We start from the raw sequence: 19,893 nt of genomic DNA, 5'->3' as shown, positions 1-19,893 counted from the left end.
CCCCCCCTTCCGAATCACGTTCCTTTCCACAAAAGAATCACTCTTCAAAAGCAAAACAAGCTGAACTCTCCACGTGCTTTTGTGACACTGCACTGGGAAGCCTTGGGAGGGTCTTTTGTGTGGGTTTAACCACATGACTGGGTCAGAAAGCCTTTTCACAGTTTCTATCAAGTTGAGGAGTCCTTCTAAAAACACCAAACCAAACTCTGGTACCACCAAAAAGATCCAAGACAGGCATTCTTGAATTGTTCCACCTTTTTAAAAAACTCCTCCTCTTCTTCTTCCTCCTCTTCCTCTTCCTCTTCTTCCTCTTTTGAAATTAATAAATGTCTGCTACATTCTAATTTACATGGTTGTCCATGAAGCTTTGAGGTCACTTGTCCTTGGGTTCAATGGAACCTGATTTATTTTTGTTTCTTCCTTATTTTTTTAAAAAAACACCCAAAGCCCTTCCATTTTCAGTCTTCAAATAAGTCCGAAATCAAAGCGATGGGTGGGTAGTTTCTTATCAGAGGATCCTGCGCTCCTGCTATAAAGCGACAGAAAAGAAAATATTAGAACAGGCTATAAATCAATAACATCATTTGATTTAATTACATAAATCTTAGCTGTGACCATCCATAATTTAACAATTCTCTCCCATAGACAGCAATAACAAAAATAAGAAGAAAGCCTTATCTCCCTTGGCTGGAGCAAGTTGGCAAGGCTTAGCAAGTGTAGGCAGATCCACCAATGAAATTGTTCTGACAGTCATAGAATCATAGAATTGTAGAGTTGGAAGGTACCCCAGGGTCATCTAATCCAACCCCCTGCAATGTAAGAATGTCAGCTAAAGCATCCATGACAGATGCTCATCCAACCTCTGCTTAAAAAACTCCAATGAAGGAAAGTCCACCACCCTCTGAAGGAGACCGTTCCACCATTGAACAGCTCTTACTGTCAGAAAGTTCTTCCTGATGTTCAGCAGGAATTTCCTTCCTTGTAATTTGCAGCCTACCCTCCAGAGCAGGAGAACAGGACCCTCTTCTCATTGGGTCTAAACTGCCATCATTCACAGAACACAGAAGTGGAAACCCTGAATCTGTCCCATATCTGAAGGAGTGTCTCCACCCCCATCGTTCTGCCCGGACACTGAGGTCCAGCGCCGAGGGTCTTCTGGCGGTTCCCTCACTGTGAGAAGCCAAGTTACAGGGAACAAGGCAGAGGGCCTTCTTGGTAGTGGCGCCCGCCCTGTGGAACACCCTCCCACCAGATGTCAAAGAGAACAACAACTACCAGACTTTTAGAAGACATCTGAAGGCAGCACTGTTTAGGGAAACTTTTAATGTTTGATGCATGGCTGTATTTTAATATTTTGTTGGAAGCTGCCTGGAGTGGCTGGGGAAGCACAGCCAGATGGGCGGGGTATAAATAATAAATTGTTGTTGTTGTTGTTGTTGTTGTTGTTCAGCCTCCACAGAAGGGGGTCCCATTTTCCAGGTCAGTGCTGATTTGCCACACAGCCCAGTGCTGCCCAGAGTGGGTTGAAGCTGGACGTGTTCCTTGAGCGGCATGCCGAAATAAAAACTACGCACACAAATTCAAAATCAGGGAGGATTTAACATTTCAGCTTATTTTAAGTGGGTAATAATAATAATGGGAGGGACGTGGGTGGCGCTGTGGGTAAAAGCCTCAGCGCCTAGGGCTTGCCGATCGAAAGGTCGGCGGTTCGAATCCCAGCAGCGGGGTGCGCTCCTGTTGTTCGGTCCCAGCGCCTGCCAACCTAGCAGTTCGAAAGCACTCCCGGGTGCAAGTAGATAAATAGGGATCGCTTACCAGCGGGAAGGTAAACGGCGTTCCGTGTGCTGTGCTGGCTCGCCAGAGCAGCAATGTCACGCTGGCCACGTGACCCGGAAGTGTCTCTGGACAGCGCTGGCCCCCGGCCTCTTTGAGTGAGATGGGCGCACAACCCTAGAGTCTGTCAAGACTGGCCCGTACGGGCAGGGGTACCTTTACCTTAATAATAATAATAATAATAATAATAATAATAATAATAATAATTTATTACTTATACCCCGCCCATCTGGCTGGGTTTCAAAGCCACTCTGGGTGGCTTTCAACAGAATATTAAAATACAATAGTCTATTAAACATTAAAAGCTTCCCTGAACAGGGCTGCCTTCAGATGTCTTCTAAAAGTCTGGTAGTTGTTTTTCTCTTTGACATCTGCTGGAAGGGCGTTCCACAGGGCGGGTGCCACTACCGAGAAGGCTCTCTGCCTGGTTCCCTGTAGCTTTGCTTCTCGCAGTGAGGGAACCGCCAGAAGGTCCTCGGCGCTGGACCTCAGTGTCCGGGCAGAATGATGGGGGCGGAGACGCTCCTTCAGGTATACTGGACTGAGGCCATTTAGGGCTTTAAAGGTCAGCACCAACACTTTGAATTGTGCTCGAATTGTAAATCTGACACCATATGTATCGATGTTTCCCTCCAAGCAAATTCAAGGCAAAGGAATTTGTGTGACAGACTCTCTCTCTCACACACCTCTGTGCTGTTGATTGCAGCTCCGTTTGAGCAATCGCGCAGATGGAGGGATAAGACTGCTCTGCAACGCCGCACAGAGAACAGCCGGAGAGGATTGTATTGCACTCATGAGCCCAACTGGACCAGGCAATTAGAGGAGCCAAAAGAGGCTTGAGTTAACATGAGTTCAGTACCTTAGTCTGAGAAGCTTATCAGAGCTGCTGCTGTAGAGAATGTGGCCAGCTAGTTGACCTCACCTGTATCCCAGTCTCTGCCCGCTTTTCCTATGTTTACTGATCTAGACCTTGACTTGTGCCCAACCTGGTCTCTGGCCCTTGCAGGCCAAATCCTGCTGGGCCCAACACTGCAAAAAATAAGGGGACTGTCAGTTTCTGCCAGACTATACAATGCAAGGTTGGCCGGCTGCATTTGGCTGGGAGGTTTACCTGTTGCGCAGAATTGCTTGAGCAAGTAAGAGAGGCAGCATGCTTAGATATGCAGAGAGTGAACAGCCCGGTAGATAAATTTCTCATGCTGGGTCTGTTGTCGCTGACATGCCTCCCCTGCAGACAGCCTGATTTTTTTTTAATATAAAAAAAGTAGACAGCAGTGCTTTTCAAAGATTAGTGTTCGCTTAAATGCTAACTAAACCATCCAAGCAGAGAAACCGCTGGGATTATTACCAAGAATAGATAGATCTATTTAGAGCAGGGTGTTTGTTTTCGTTTGCTGGCTCTCGGAACAAAAAGAATGCAAACGACGACGTACATTGGTTGCAGGTGTCTTAACGAAGTGGAGGAGCACAGGCTCAGTCGGTAGACCACGAGACCCTTAATCTCAGGATTGTGGGTTCAAGCCCCATGTTGGGCCAAACATTCCTGCTTTGCAGGGTGTAGGGGTGCAAATACCCAGAGTGTGGGGGTCAGGTGGGATCGCTATGAGGAATTATAAAATATGCATCAAGCCATTGTGTCCGCAATGAAAGCATTGTGTTGACTGGATTTGATTCACTGACAATAATTTCGGATCAAATCCCACAAACCTCTCTATCTCTACCATTTGCTTTCTCTACACCCAACGGGCACGTATAAGCATTCTAAAACACAGGCCAGTTGCTTCACCGGGCATCCTGGATCATAAAGATAGTAGGTAGCTTCTTTGCTGTAAAAGGTAAAGGTAAAGGGACCCCTGACCATTAGGTCCAGTCGTGACCGACTCTGGGGTTGCGGCGCTCATCTCGGTTTATTGGCCAAGGGAGCTGGCGTTTGTCCGCAGACAGCTTCTTGGTCATGTGGCCAGCATGACTAAGCCGCTTCAGGTGTACCAGAGCAGCACACAGAAACACCGTTTACCTTCCTGCCGGAGTGGTACCTATTTATCTACTTGCAGTTTGATGTGCTTTCAAACTGCTAGGTTGGCAGGAGCAGGGACCGAGCAATGGGAGCTCACCCCGTTGCGGGGATTCGAACTGCCGACCTTCTGATCGGCAAGTCCTAGGCTCTGTGGTGATGTGGCTCTGTGGTGATGTGGCTCTGTGGTGATGTGGCAAGTCCTAGGCTCTCTTTGATGTAGCTATTGTTAGTTTTGTTAATCTAAGGGCCAGGAAGAGAGTTCACAAGGAGATGGTAAATCGTGCCTCTCCTGTTTATGACCTCCGGGGTATCCTAAAAGCATTCCTCCTTGCTTCCTCTTTTATTTATTCTGAACTACTATGCATGCTCAAATTAGCTCTTTGTAGTTTTAACTTTAACTTTGTCCCCACGTGGGGGTTTTGAATTGCTCAGAGGAAATCTGATTAGTTCTTACGAACACTGTGTAAAAAGTTCTTTTGTGAATAAAACGACCTGGGCCGAGGGGTGGACAGGAATTATTATTATACGCACTCCGCCCAGAGTCTTTCTTGCTGTCAAGCCTCGTGTGTATTTTATTAATCAGAGTCCAATCCTTCCTTGCTTTGGGAAAGCTACAGCAGGGTATAGGACCATATGAGCCTTGTGGTCCCTTCCAACTCTACAATGTGATGATTCTATGCATTGCCTATAGGAAATACTAAGTTCAAACTCTGGTATCTCCAGTTAAAAGGATCGGGTGATGGGAAGAACCTCTCCTGGAGACCTTGGAGAGCTGCTGTCAATCAGAGTAGACATATCGCGTTAGGTGGACAAATGGTTGGAAGTCATATAACTCACATTCCCATGTATCCATTTATATACGTAAAACAAAATCTATGCTTGATCTCAGCTGAAAGACTGAGAAGCGATTGGGACAAGACCTAAAACAAGGGTTGGGAACCTGTGGCTCTTCAGATGTTGTTGGGTTCCTACCTCCCAACAGTCCCAGCCAGCATGGCCAGGGTTGGTGGGAATGGTCAACATCTGGAGGATGTAGAACATTAGCATCTGGAAGGTCACAAATTCCCCACCCCTGATCTAAACATTTCCTGAGGTATTTAGGATTATACTAATGAAGTTGACTTCATGGAATGGGAATGTCATGTAGATGAATCATCACTCATGAGTCTACTTTGGCACATATCCAGCTAATTCTGAATTACACGCCAATTTAGTGTGAAATGTTTATTTCAAAGGGCTCCAGTGCAGCCGTGTTGACACAACATGATACTGTGGGTCAATTCAGGATGCTGAATTGTGCTATAAACTGCGATCAAATGAACTCATAGCTGTCCTTGCACCCTAGTGGGATTATTTTCTGGTGCAGAAAATGTTTCAAGGGATACCTTTGAATCCTAAAAAGGCACAGAGGTGACCTATGGAAAAGCAAAGTGTGTGGGTGTCCCCACACTCACATGTATGGCGGGAAGAAGTGACCAAGGGGACGGGCAGAAAACAGCAGAAAGGGATGGCACCTCCAAAACATTGGCTCAGTGGTGGGACCTAGCTAAGCTCTGAATTTTTGGTTGTGTTCTTGGGAAGCTGCTGTAAGTTATTTCAACTTGTCCATCTAAGCATTCCTAGATAACTTGTTTCCCTTGTTTTAAGAACTAGCAAGAATAGAGGTTATGAAGTTCATGCTGTGAATTTAACATCCACAGTGCAGTGGTCAATTCTGACATGAAGATGCCAATCCCCATGCCATGTCCCTCCTAAGGTTTTATGACAAAAAGGCATTTTTGACCACATTACGACCTTCCCTATCAAGCCAGCCCTTTTTCTCATCCTCCCTTCCCAGTTTGTTGAACATCAGGTTTGATAAAAGTGTTTTGGTGGACTCAGAAGGTTGCACACTAGTTTGTGGCACTCGGATCAATTGTAGTTTTTTTGACATTTTTCAGAATCAGCATGGCAGATTAACCCTTTAGCCATGCATGCTAGTGTAACCAACTAGGCTCCTGTAGATATTGAAGTGTCAACCTTGAGCATAACATAGCCGACACTTGTTTGATCAAACTTACTTTTGTTAATATCTACAGGAGCCTGGCTAAAGGAACTTTAAAGACTAAATCTTCCTTTTGGACACAATTTGAATGAGTTTTCTGTTTGTGGCTTTTGTAGGAGATCTTGTACCTCGTTCTCTCAATTTTTGGATTATTAATATAAGATTTAGAACATAGAATGGTTTGGTAGTGTTTTGTGTGCCGCTTAAATGTGTGTTGGGCACACAGCCTCAGCCCACTCTAGACTACCACTCACCTTGCCCTTTAGCTTTTGCTGAGATGCGTGCCGAGTTTTTCTTTCCTGATCAAGCTTGCTGCATAGGGGATCTGCAAAGATATAGAAAATGCGTCTATGTGAGGATGAGATGCCGAGGAGATATCAATCAGAAACAGGACTTTAAGTCAAGGCTAAGCCAGATGCTTCCCAGGCGATTCTTACAGGAGCTTGTAAGGCAGGCAAGTATTTTTGTCAGTGCAATACAGAACAGAGTATGTTAAAAAAGAGTGGCTTTCTAACAGCACAATTCTATGCATCTTTTCTCAGAAGCAAGCCCCACTGAATCGATGGGGCTTGCTCCCAGCTTAAAGAAGACCCAGGTGGGTCAGCTGAGCTCCACACAGAGACATCAGCTTCAAACGTCACGTTCTTCCTTGCTGTGGGACACTTGACACAACGAAAGCGAACTAAGCAATTTACAAGGAAGTAATTGCTAAAAACCAAAACTAACTAACAATATTGAGTGGGAACATGTGTGGGATGAATTAGTAGACCAAATTGTCACTTCTACCTCAGGGGAAGAAAGAAAAAGTTCTCCCAAGTAGAAAAATCCAGCTTTCCAAAATTAAGAGTTCCCCAGGAAAAGGGATTGATTGATGAACAACTCTGGGGAATTATAGCTGTAGGAAAGGAACAGGGGTCTCCAAACAACTGCAGCCCCCATAATTCCTTGGGGGAAGCCACAACTGTGGTACCATAGTGCTTTCAATGTGTGCTGTGAATGTGCCCTTTTACCCAGAGTGAGCTCATTGAGATTAATGAGCATGGCTAACTTAGGCCCATTAATTTCAGTGCGTCTACTCTCAGTAAATATTAGCCCCATGTCTCTAGAACAGTCTGCATGGACACCTGGTGGCCTGTGGAGCATCTCAGACCCTGCTGTGTGTTCTTGTGAAAGGGTGTCTCCCTATGCTCACACCTAAAATCCCTGTGGGAAATTCCACTTCGCCCGTGGAGACATCAGGGGAGAGACAGAATCTGCTGCAACTATCTCCCAATACTTCACAGACATAACCAAAAGCAAAGTTTTCAATGTTAAATGTTTTATTATGTTTTCATATGTGTTAGAAGCTGCCCAGAGTGGCTAGGGCATAAAGAATAGAATTATTATTATTATTATTATTATTATTATTATTATTATTATTATTATTACTACTACTACTACTACTATTACTATTACTACTACACCCTAAATCATAAACCAAAGCCCCCTGATCAAGCCCCTCTCTCCCACATCTATTCCACCTTTCCAAAAAAGGGCTCTGCTTCACTTTCATCATCAATATATCTATTTCCCCTGTGATTGGATGTTCAGTCAGTCTGCAAGTTGCATCATATGCGCTAGCGCATTTAGTTTCTTTTAAGAGCCAAGCTAGCAGGTGTAGAAGGACCTGGTGGGGACTGTGGTGAGTGGGAAGGGAGAGTTCAGCCCTTCTGCCACAGTTCCGAAGAAAAAATTCTCCTCAAAGCTGCTTTTTGGATTACATATATAGAGAAAAAGCTCCCATTGGCATCACTGGGAGCTTTCTTTCCAATGGAAAAAGCAACTTTGGGCCTGGGCGGTTAAAACATAGATATATATTTAACATCCACAATAAGTAGTCATTTTATATGGAATTCTGACCTATCATAACTAACTTTTACATATACTTTCATTCTCTTTTTCTCAATGATCTCATTCCCTCCTTTTTCTGTCTCTCTGTCTCTCTCAACCACTCCCCCCCTTTCAACTGCTCTTTTTCCATCTTGCACTTTCTACCTGTCACTCACACTAACTCCGCCCAGTTGTCAGTCATTATTCCACTCCCTCTGGGATTTACTCCCTCGTAACCATGTTCTGAGGGACGCGGGTGGCTCAGTGGGTTAAACCACAGAGCCTAGGGCTTGCTGATCAGAAGGTCGGCAGTTCAAATCCCTGCGACGGGGTGAGCTCCCGTTGCTCGGTCCCTGCTCCTGCCAACCTAGCAGTTTGAAAGCCCGTCAGAGTGCAAGTAGATAAATAGGTACCACTCTGGCGGGAAGGTAAATGGCGTTTCCGTGCACTCCTCTGGTTCGCCAGAAGCTGCTTAGTCATGCTGGCCACATGACCTGGAAGCTCTACGCTGGCTCCCTTGGCCAATAAAGCAAGATGAGCGCCGCAATCCCAGAGTCGGTCACGACTGGACCTAATGGTCAGGGGTCCCTTTACCTTTAACCATGTTCAGAAGTGCACCCTCAGGGAATCCACGCTCCCCAAAACATACACAGTCAAATGACAATAAAATCCACCTTTGTCTCCAATGAGCTCAAGGTGTTCCGTGGTTCTCCACTTCCCAATTTTGTCTTCACAACAACCCTGTCAGGTAAGGCTGAGAGACAGTGTCTGGGCTTAGGGCCACACTTGAAACTTTGTGGCTGCAAAGGGATTCGAACCCTGGTAACCCAGCTCTCAGCCCAACACTCTAACTGCTACACCACATGGGAAGAGATTGTTCCTTGCAAGAAGTCGTCCTCATATACAGCCTCACCTTATGTTCATTGCCTGCTTTAGTTTGAGAGCATATAATTTCCTGTGGCAAAGGATGTACAGGGGAGAAGAGAGACTGTCTTGCCAATTTCCCAATTATTGGGGAAGCCAAGGAAGTCAGTTGCTCAGGAAATCGTAAAAAAGAATCTTTACAAGTCCACGGTGGACAAAAGCTGAAAATGAAACCTTATTGATCCAGGGTTGTTTTTTTTTTAATTGCATGCTTTAAACTCCCTCATCTGCTGGAGGGTGTAGTGATAAGGTGGAGGCAGAAGGGGGCGCTGGGAGATTGATATGTTGCCGAGAGAAAATTCTAGCTCTCAAGTGTTCCCATCAACATCTGCAGACTGGAATTACAAGGTAAACTTTATTATGCTTTCTGCGTTGCAGAAGACTTCTCCTGCAAGTTGCGCCAACTTGGTGATGACCCCATCCTAGCACAAATCAGCATTGCACCTACTGATTTAACTTGAGAAGCACCATAGCTCAGCAGCAGATCAAACAAGTGGTCCAACTGATTCAACACTGTCTACAATTACTGGCAACCACTCTCCGTGGTTTGAGTCAGGGGACATTCCTAGCTCTACTCCAGAAATGCTGGGGTCCTTTGAATTCAAGGCAGATGCTCCTACTACTGAGCTATGACCCTTCTGATGTGTGTGTTTTTTTCAGTTTCCCCACTCTAAAATTCCACCAGCATTGTGTGCTGACTGGCCTTGCTCAGTTCTCCTTGGGTTTTAAGTCCCCACCCCACCCCTTCTCTCATCTATCTATCTATCATCTGTCTATCTATCTATCTATCTATCTATCTATCTATCTATCTATCTATCTATCTATCTATCATCTATCTATCTATCATCTATCATCTATCTATCTATTTAATCTCTAACTTCTGCAAAGCTTTGGGTTCCACCAGAGCTCATTTGAACCATCCTCTTCTTTTGCTTTGTGCTCTTTTGGCTACATAAGGATCTCCACGCTTGGAGAATGGAGCTCACTATCCGTGTATCAGAATGCTTTGCACACAGAAGGGGTCTCAGGGTTCCTATGCTCAGGCCACCTCAAATTCTTATACGAATGACCTGCCCGCCCACCTTCTTAACCATCTTTCCAACTTACTTAAGAGATTATTTAAGAGGAGGACTGCCTGTGGGGCCTGAAGGACCTTGCCCTTGCCTCTTTCCACCTGGCTTGGGGTGGGGCCTGACAGGCTTCACAAGGACTGTGGCTGCTTTCAATTTGTTTTTAATTTTTATCTGTGTTGTTTTAAACGAGACTGTCTTGGCTGTGAGCCCTGGAAGACCTGGCCTTTTTTCCACCTAGCCGGGGAGAGTGGAGTGTGGACTGACTCCAGCTACAAAAGCTGAGGTTGTTGAACAGATTCTTGGGCTGGAGTATCGTTCAGGGGAGGTTGAGAGAGCTTGTTGCTGTTATAATAATAATAATAATTTATTATTTGTACCCCGCCCATCTGGCTGGGTTTCCCCAGCCACTCTGGGCGGCTTCCAACAAAGATGAAAAATACACTAAAATGTCACATATTAAAAACTTCCCTGAACAGGGCTGCCTTCAGATGTCTTCTGAATGTCAGGTAGTTGTTTATCGCTTTGACATCTGATGGGAGGGCGTTCCACAGGGCGGGCGCCACTACCGAGAAGGCCCTCTGCCTGGTTCCCTGTAACTTGGCCTCTCGCAGTGAGGGAACCGCCAGAAGGCCCTCGGAGCTGGACCTCAGTGTCCGGGCAGAACAATGGGGGTGGAGACGCTCCTTCAGATATACTGGACAGAGGCCGTTTAGGGCTTTAAAGGTCAGGACCAACACTTTGAATTGTGCTCGGAAACGTACTGGGAGCCAATGTAGGTCTTTCAAGACCGGTGTTATATGGTTTCGGCGGCCGCTCCCAGTCACCAGTCTAGCTGCCGCATTCTGGATTAGTTGTAGTTTCCGGGTCACCTTCAAAGGTAGCCCCACATAGAGCGCATTGCAGTAGTCCAAGCGGGAGATAACCAGAGCATGCACCACTCTGGCGAGACAGTCTGCAGGCAGATAGGGTGTCAGCCTACGTACCAGATGGAGCTGGTAAACAGCTGCCCTGGACACAGATTTGACCTGTGCCTCCATGGACAGCTGTGAGACCAAAATGACTCCCAGGCTGCGCACCTGGTCCTTCAGGGGCATAGTTATCCCATTCAGGACCAGGGAATCCTCCACACCTGCCCGCCTCCTGTCCCCCCCAAAACAGTACTTCTGTCTTGTCAGGATTCAACCTCAATCTGTTAGCCGCCATCCATCCTCCAACCGCCTCCAGACACTCACACAGGACCTTCACCGCCTTCACTGGTTCTGATTTAAAAGATTCTGATTGTTGTATCTTTAGTTTTAGAGCTTATGGTTTATGTGGAAATTGTTTCCATTTGGTTGTGTACTTTTTGATGTGTTTTATTTATTGTTTATGACTTCTGTTATGTTGGTAATTATGTAAATCTTGTCGTGCTGTAAGCCGCCTTGAGCATAGTTTCAAATAAGGAAAGGCGGCATACTAATAAAATGATGGTGATTTCAAAAAATGAAGTGAGTTTAAAAAGAAAAGAAAGGAAAAGAAAAGAAGCCACAATATCACATAGAGCTTAACATTTTTTTAGCAAGGGAACACTCTCTTACAATTTGTAACTGTTGAACCATTTCTTCTCTGTAGGCCAACTCCCGCTTCATCTGGTCTTGAAAATTATCTACATGGGGGGAAAAGAAGGAAGGTCCATTAAGAATCATTACAGGGCAAAAGCATTTAAAATAAATAAATAAAACCAAACCAGTAGAATAGAAACACAACATTAAAAGTTTGTTATTCCAATGTATTGCACGAGTGGGAACGATCTGCAGATCCACTCTGCAAGATAAGATGGGATTCCTTTTTTAAAAAAATAATATTTATTAGAAGTTTTATAATTACAGAAAAAAGTATAAGAAAAAAAGAAGCAAAAAAAAATTAGCAAACAATACATCAAGAATAAAAAGAAAAAACAATACATCAAAACAACAAAAGGAGGAAAAAAACAAAAACATTTAAAAACACATCAAATTTCCATATCTTTATCTTTCATTTACTTGTTTCCTCAACTTCCTCACGCCTCCCTTTTTTGTATTCTAGTTCAAATTAGCTAATTCAGCAAATCCTTTCCCGATAAGATGGGATTCCTTCATTACCAGCCCTTGGAATTCTGTGTGGATTTCCACATGCGGAAGGCAGAATTAGGGTTCTAGATGTGACACCCTGTCCAGGCTTGGAAAAGATGTCTGGATCCAAGCAATGGCTCTGAGCATGGCTAGCAGCACAACTTGCACCTATAGCTTGCAAAGGCCAAAGACATCTTTAGCAATGGTCTGAGCAGACTTCTCAGGCACAGTGTGGATCTGAATTCAAAACTTGCCTTTCATGAAGTGTTAAAAGGCAAGGCCTTAGTGAAACACACACAAAAAAAATCTTACCCTTTTTGTTATTTATTTGCAAATCATTTCCCATGAAACATCTCAAAGTGACGTAACAGTAAAAAGCAACAATTGCATATATAAAGGCAATTGTAAATCCAATACGGATACAGATTAGGATTAAAAAGAAAAGCCCATGATTTAGCCAAAACATACCTGACATAGATTTCTTTTAAAAACAGTAGTTTAAGGGGATTTCCACAAAGGTAAGGAGATCACACCCGCTCTGTAATTCAAGCATTTCTTAAGTGCCTCTCTATCTTTATATATTAAAATCAAAGCTGAATCAAGCTATCCATCTCACCCCTGCCTTGTGTCCTGGGCTCATTTTGTGCCTTTAAAAAACATTTTGCGGTCCTGTCTGTGAATTTATAAGCATATGCATTAATCCTTTATCCCACCAGTCTTCAATCTTTTCAAACACACCTTTTACCAAAACATGCCTTTGGGGAACCGTTTCAGAATCTTTTACTATATATTTGTATGGTGGCAGTGTTCCTGTTGCAACCCAGTTTGGATCAGGATGTGGCCTGGGTCAAGGCCACCGGTTGAAGACCAGTGCTTTATCTTGTCCCTCAAATTCCCAAATGTCCAGAACTTGCCAAACTGCTTTGAGGCTTAGCAAGGCAGAGTGGGCTGTAAGTGATGTTACAGGTGCTAGCCAATAGATCTACCACCATACATGGCTTTTCCCTGATATGCTGGTAGCTCACAGAAAATTCAAAGCTCATAACTCCAGGGCATGAAAATATCACTGTGCTATCAGGGCTTTATTAAATAACTTCAGCTGCCCTTAAAATGTTCTCCTCGTCTTCACCCACAATTCTTTGCACACTAACCTGAGTAAGATGGACTAGGAACACAATCTGTCCAGAACAAAGCCTCATGAAGTTCTATAGGGTTTACTTCCAAGTAAATGGGTACAGAATTTCAGTATAATTGCAGCAGGATCTCTGTCCAAGTAAATGCATATAGCATCTGGCTGTAAGTACAGTGGTACCCCGCAAGACGAATGCCTCGGAAGACGAAAAACTCGCAAGACAAAAGAGTTTTTCATTTTCTCAGGTGCTTCGCAAGACAGATTTCCCTAAGGGTTTGCTTTGCTAGACAAAACGGCCCTGCCTCTCGTGTCATGGCGACGGTCACTCACTGCACGCACGCACGCTCGCTCGCTTCGCCGCTCCTCCGGCTCCCTCCCACCTTCCCGCTGACGGTTGGTGCCTTGCGCCGCTGCCCACCTCCCTCGCGCGCTCCCCTCAGAGAGCCGTTGCCGCCAGCGCCTCTCTCTCCCTGGAGTCACGCTCCTGAGCCCCGCCGCCCTCCAGCAGCCGCGTCGCACAGTGGCCACAACGCGCAGGTGAGTCTGAGGTACCGGCTGCAGCAGCTGTCCTGCTTCTCTCCGCCCCTCCCCGCCGTTGTCAGTGTTTAAATGCAGTGGTGCTTCGCAAGACGAAAAAACTCGCACAACAAAAAAGCTCGCGGAACGAATTAATTTCGTCTTGTGAGGCACCACTGTACATGCAAATTTATCCACACTTAATCCTAATCTGGGAGTAGGTCCCAACCAATTATGGGACTTGCACCCGAGTCAATACTGTTAGGACCAGGCTGCAAAACTATAAAGCAGCCATTAAATGTTCCCACTCCTTAGTACTCCATAGTTGTTTATAGCCTGGTATTTACGTTCTATTTTAATCTGGAGCAAAATTGACCACTGCTTTGTGGTGTAGCAAGACCACACATTCTTCAAGCTGGCGAATGCCATCGCCGCCACTTCCTTGGTCAGCAGCGCATGACTATCCATTTTCATTCAGATTGTGTTTTGTGTGGTTTCATTGCGGGCTTTAGTTACATGAAGGGGAGGCAAGTCTTAAATTTTACTGTGGTACCAAAAGGAAACATGGGGGAATGCAGATGGCTGAATGCCAAGCTGCCGTGATAACATTACCTGGCAGGTAAGGTAATGTACGCAGTGGCGTAGCGTGGGTTGTCAGCACCCGGGGCAAGGCAAGTAATTTGCGCCCCCCCCCGCTGCACTGTCCCTCCCCCAGATAGTCCCTTGCTCTCTCTCCACACCGCACGCCTGGCACCCCCCCCCCACAGTGGGCGGCGACCCGGCGGCTCGGATCGGATTCGTACAGCCAGCACTGCAGTGAGAGAGAGAGTGAGTGAGCCAGGTAGGGGCAGAGAGCTGCGAGTGCGAGCGCCCCCCCCCAGATGTTGCGCCCGGTGCGGCCGGCCCCCCCTGCACCCTCCACGCTACGCCACTGAATGTATGACAGCACTTTGGAACCCAGCCTTGTTCCCCAAGCTCTTTGAACCGCAGCTGTTTGTTGTTGTCGTTTCTTAAACCGTTCTCAGTTTTGTTCACTTGACATTGCTGCTTTTCTAAATTGCACGTTCTCTTTTGAACTACGTCGTTCTGGTTTTTTTAGGTACTTTTTTGTACTAGAAAGGTATGGTATAAATTAAGGCGGCGATCCTATGGCAAGATTCACTGGGATGAGCAGTTTAGGATTCAGTGAACTTTCAGCTCCGCTAGCAGGTTCCCGGCTCAGCTGGGGTAAAGTCCCCAATCTGTAATATTCTTTGTACCTGCTGTAGTGGTTACTGGCGCCCACTGGGAATAGATAGGGGAGAAGGCTGGGAGGCAGACAGTAGGTGGAGCCAGAGTTAATCACAGGTAAAAAAGTAAAGGTAAAGGGACCCCTGACCATTAGGACAGACTCTGGGGTTGCGGCGCTCATCTTGCTTTATTGGCCGAGGGAGCCGGCATACAGCTTCTGGGTCATGTGGCCAGCATGACCAAGCCACTTCTGGTGAACCAGAGCAGCGCACGGAAACACCGTTTACCTTCCTGACAGAGTGGTACCTATTTATCTACTTGCACTTTGACGTGCTTTCAGATTGCTAGGTTGTCAGGAGCAGGGACCGAGCAACAGGAGCTCACCCCATTGCGGGGATTCGAACCGCCGACCTTCTGATCAGCAGGTCCTAGGCTCTGTGATGTAACTCACAGTGCCACCAGCGTCCCCTACTAATCACAGGTGGAGCTGGCCAATTCCAGTTTTGTCCCCATCCTCTTCCCAGGCGAGTACTACAAGGGTGTCAGGAGTCAGCCAGCAGTAAATCACACTGTTCAAGCTAGAGTTAACTCTTTATTAGCAAGAACGTGATCTGCACAGACCTGGTGGCATGAGCACAGCAGCTCAACCCCAGCAGGTCTTGCCCCCATGAATCAGTTGCTGAGGCTGAAGGTCCCCACCTCCCCACAGCCACTTGAGTCCATCGTCTCCATGACTTTTCCCAAGCAATCGGAGACTGTGCCTGCATGAAGCCAACCTCTCCTCTGCTTTTTTCATGCCTCTTCTGGTTCTGGGAGACTAGAGGGGAGGGGAGCTTGTCACAGCAAGAGGAGGAGGCACCCATGCCTCTTCACAAGCCTGACCCATCTTGGCTTCCCTACTCTCCTGCTTCAGCTTCTGCCTCTGATTCTGGACTTCTCTCTGCCACAGACTCTCCCTGCTCACTTAAGCCCTGCTAGCTCTTCAGCTTTTAACACCTCTTCTTCCTAGTCTTCTCCCTCCCTCTCTCTCTCTGAACACTCATTGTTGTCCCACCACCAATTCCTGTGCTCTAAGCCTTCTTGCTTTGGTGGTTCCTCACCTGGTTCCTCCCACCATTCCTCTGCGTCCAACCACTCCATAATACTGAGGCAACACTGAGACTGAGGAGGAGGAAGGAGACCACCATCGCCACCCCTGGACTGGCTGTAGATAAGAAGCCAGGTATATGGGCAATTGATACAGAAGATAATTGTATTTCGAGGAGCTAGTGCTCTAACATGATTATCATTCCCGCTCCTGTTTGCTTCCCCCTCTCTAAACTCTTTGATGGCTGAAGAACAGCCTTTAATACTCTAACCCAGCCTTTCTCAACCTGTGGGTCCTCAAATGTTGTTGAACTACAGCTCCCATCACTCCTAGCTAGCAAGGCCAGAGCTCAGGGATGATGGGAGTTGTAGTCCAACAACATCTGGGGACCCACAGGTTGAGAGCCGCTGCTCTAATCCAGGCTTCCTCAAAGTCGGCCCTCCGTGGCCTATAACTCCCATGATCCCTAGCTAGCAGGACCAGTGGTCAGGGATGATGGGAACTGTAGTCTCAAAACATCTGGAGGGCCAAGTTTGAGGAAGCCTGCCCTAATCTGTTGGAAGGAAGTAAGTGATATTACTGGGTGCCTTCTTTTGATGTTGGACATTGTTTGAAGAAAGTGAGGCATTGGGAGAGGCGGCTAATGAATAATCTGCATGTAGCTAGTAGCACTAGCCAGTCAGGCAAGCCACGCAGGCTAACAGGTTAGCTAGCTATAAATCAGATGACTTTGGGCTGAGTTCTGAGAAGCTGGTGGACGGACTGACGGCCGTGGGTCTGTGCCACCTGAGACTACTTGGGGGAGTCACTTCGCCACTTCTTGAGGATTTCCAAGTGGTAGCTTGCTTGGTAATGTATATATTGCTTTCCGTTTAGAATAAAATCTTAAATCTTCTCACTCACTTGGGTTTTGTATTGCCTCTGAATCTCTTTTTAAAAAAACCACCTTGCATTCGGCAAGGCACAAGGCAGGTAGGAGGCTGTTTGAGGGCAGAATGAGCTTGGTGGGACAGTGTCCTATTCATAGCTGTCAAGCGTCCCTTATTTGGCGGGACAGTCCCTTATCCCAGCGCCATGTCCCGCTGCTGTCCCTTATTGATGATGTCCCTTAAATAAGCTACTGAAGGGGCCCTCTCTATGTCCAGCTGTCCTTTGCCAACAACAAATTGTTGCTGTTTTTTTGTGTTGAATATATGCTATATGGTAATTTATGGACCTAATAGGTATCTAAAGCCATTTGCACGCAACAAAATATGTATTTCATCAAAGTAATTGTTGATCCCTTATTTTGGCTGCTGATCCCTTATTTGCGAGGCTGCTGGTCCCTTATTTTCAAATCTGTAAGTTGACAGCAATGGTCCTATTTGCCCCTAAAGTAACACCCTCCTCTGGTACCAATTGATGCTCTTGAGCGTTATTCACATACACTTAAATATACAGAGATAAAGTAAGAAAAATCAATAATATAAATGATTGTCTTACTGAATACGGGGAAAGAGGCGGTTCCTTTCAGGACCTGGAATTCCTGTTCTAGCCTCCGCCGCAAGTCTATCTGCTCAAACAGGACCTTCTGAAGTTCTTCTAGACCAAGAGGAAAGGAGATATTTTTCTACTAATCAGCTGAAATAAATCTTGAGAAGCTGCTTATCCACGCAATCCATTATTACAAAGACTTGTCTGTGCTGGTGGTGGCAATTTAAGGGTGTCCATGGTGGAGAGTCTTGCTTAGGCCCAGGATAGATTTTGTGCAGAAATCCATGAATATAAATCAATGCAATATATTATTTTAAAGTATTATAGCACAGTGTCATGTATTGATTGATACATATGCATTAATCTCAATTATAGCCACACAAAAGGTCCATATATTATTCATATTATTCACTTGTCAAGCTTAAAATATGGCGGAGAATAAAAAAAAAAGACAAGGAAAGAAAAATCCCCTCAATTGTCTTTGTATTGCTGCTAAAACAAAGGGCCACATGGCAACGATAGATCGAGAGCTATTTATCTATATATAATTTCTCTCTCTTTTACCTTTTCCCATGTTTTCGACATCCTTTTTCAGAGAATGAGGTGAATTGGTTTCCTGTATGGGTTCGCCTAATGAAGAGAGGAATATAAAGTTATTGATTTACATGTATGCTGCTTCTTATCAGACGCAGAGGTTCATTTTGAATCCTCATCAAATGGCTGTGGGGGTGGGTGGGGGGAGATATTACAAAAAAGGGTTTTATGGCACCAGCAAATGCCTAGAACCTCCAGCCTTTGTTCATTCGAATTTAGCCAGAGATCTGGCTTGAGAAAGACGTACGTATATGAAATTACTACTACTACTACTACTACTACTACTAATTTATTATTTATACTCCGCCCATCTGGCTGGGCTTCTTCAGCCACTCTGGGCGGCTTCCAAAAAAATATTAAAATACTGTAATACATCAAACATTAAAAGCTTCCCTAAACAGGGCTGCCTTTAGATGTCTTCTAAAAGTCTGGTAGGTGTTGTTCTCTTTGACATCTGGTGGGAGGGCGTTCCACAGGGTGGGTGCCACTACTGAGAAGGCCCTCTATCTGGTTCCCTGTAACTTGGTTTCTCGCAGTGAGGGAACCACCAGAAGGCCCTCGGTGCTGGACCTCAGTGTCCAGGCTGAATGATGGGGGTGGAGACGCTTCTTCAGAAATCTCAAAGTGAAGAAATGCCACTTTTTTTTTAAAAAAAAAAGTATCTGTTCACCCTCCTTTTTCTGAAGGTGTGCAGAAAAGAATATCAGCGCTTGAAGTTGATGAAGCCTCGCCTCCCAATTTTAAATGCAGTTTTATATTTAACTAACTAATATATTTACAAACCGCACTTGCATAGGAAAAACATCAAGGCAGCATACAATGGAAAAAACCACAGAGTAATAACATGGGTTAAAAACTCTCAGCGTCTTGCCAATAAACGCTGGTTGGTACAGACATTTCAAATTCCAAAGGCCTGTCTGAGTGCTACTGTTTTTTTAAAAGACATCTAAAAGAAACAGGGACGCGGGTGGCGCTGTGGGTAAAGGCCTCAGCGCCTAGGGCTTGCCGATCGAAAGGTCGGCGGTTCGAATCCCCGCGGTGGGGTGCGCTCCCGTTGTTCGGTCCCAGCGCCTGCCAACCTAGCAGTTCGAAAGCACTCCCGGGTGCAAGTAGATAAATAGGGACCGCTTACAGCGGGAAGGTAAACGGCGTTTCCGTGTGCGGCTCTGGCTCGCCAGAGCAGCGATGTCACGCTGGCCACGTGACCCGGAAGTGTCTCCGGACAGCGCTGGCCCCCGGCCTCTTGAGTGAGATGGGCGCACAACCCTAGAGTCTGTCAAGACTGGCCCGTACGGGCAGGGGTACCTTTACCTTTAAAAGAAACAGGGATAACTCCCACCCAGCGATGATTGGTAAGGAGTTCCACAGGGTCTCTTGCACTAAAGACTTCATCCCTGGTAAAGGCCAACTCAGAGGCATGGGGTAACCAACCAAGAGAGAGTAGGGACTGCATCAGGGACACAGGAAGTTGCCTTATAAGAGGCAGATGACAGGCTAAGTACTGTCTGAACCAGGGATAGCCAATGTGATGCCTGTTGACTACTGTTGGACTCCAACACCCATCAGCCCCAGCTAGCATCCCAGCCAGTGGTCAGGGATGCTGGGAATTGTAGTCCAACAACATCTGGGAAGCAGCACATGGACCACATCTGTCAATACAAGGCAGCTCTATAAACCATATACACTATTCATGCGCAAAATTGTTGGTGTGCAATAATTGTCAAACAAATGTATAAACCCCACCTTACAGGATGGTGTATATACAAGATAGGGGTATATCTAATATATTTAGTACACAGTAGTATACCTAATATGTTTAGTACATACCCCATATACTATTAGTAGCAAAGATGCTAATTTCAGCAGGCATTCTGATATTACAGCGTTAACAAATTGTTATCTTTATTATACTGTTGAGTCACTTGTACACCATATAGAGACAATCATAATAGATAAATTGTCTAAATAAATAAATAAAATCACAACAAACGACCTACAGCAGGCATCCCCA

The 19,893-nt window shown here is 45.7% G+C and overlaps 1 protein-coding gene across 2 annotated transcripts in view; it reads right to left on the bottom strand.

Moving 5' to 3' along the window:
* Positions 1-491: 491 nt before the first annotated feature.
* SKOR2 (SKI family transcriptional corepressor 2) overlaps positions 492-19,893 on the bottom strand; it is a gene marked incomplete at its 5' end in the record, with an annotated part of 38,096 nt that continues 18,694 nt past the window's right edge. The window contains 5 exons of one of the 2 annotated variants that reach the window (XM_083402760.1): positions 492-529; positions 6,149-6,219; positions 11,338-11,405; positions 17,298-17,396; positions 17,853-17,918. In XM_083402760.1, coding sequence (XP_083258886.1) covers positions 6,157-6,219; positions 11,338-11,405; positions 17,298-17,396; positions 17,853-17,918 — 296 coding nt within the window. In that variant the 3' untranslated portion in view covers positions 492-529; positions 6,149-6,156. Of the gene's footprint in view, positions 530-3,036; positions 3,073-6,148; positions 6,220-11,337; positions 11,406-17,297; positions 17,397-17,852; positions 17,919-19,893 lie in introns of those variants that run through there. The other variant, XM_083402761.1, reaches the window with a different exon arrangement.

The sequence above is a fragment of the Podarcis tiliguerta genome (genome assembly GCF_965153285.1).
Source record: "Podarcis tiliguerta genome assembly, chromosome: 11".
In the NCBI taxonomy this organism is placed as follows: Eukaryota; Metazoa; Chordata; class Lepidosauria; order Squamata; family Lacertidae; genus Podarcis; species Podarcis tiliguerta.
The sequence above is the reverse complement of the archived record's forward strand: the minus strand, read 5'-3'. Positions and strand labels throughout refer to the sequence as shown.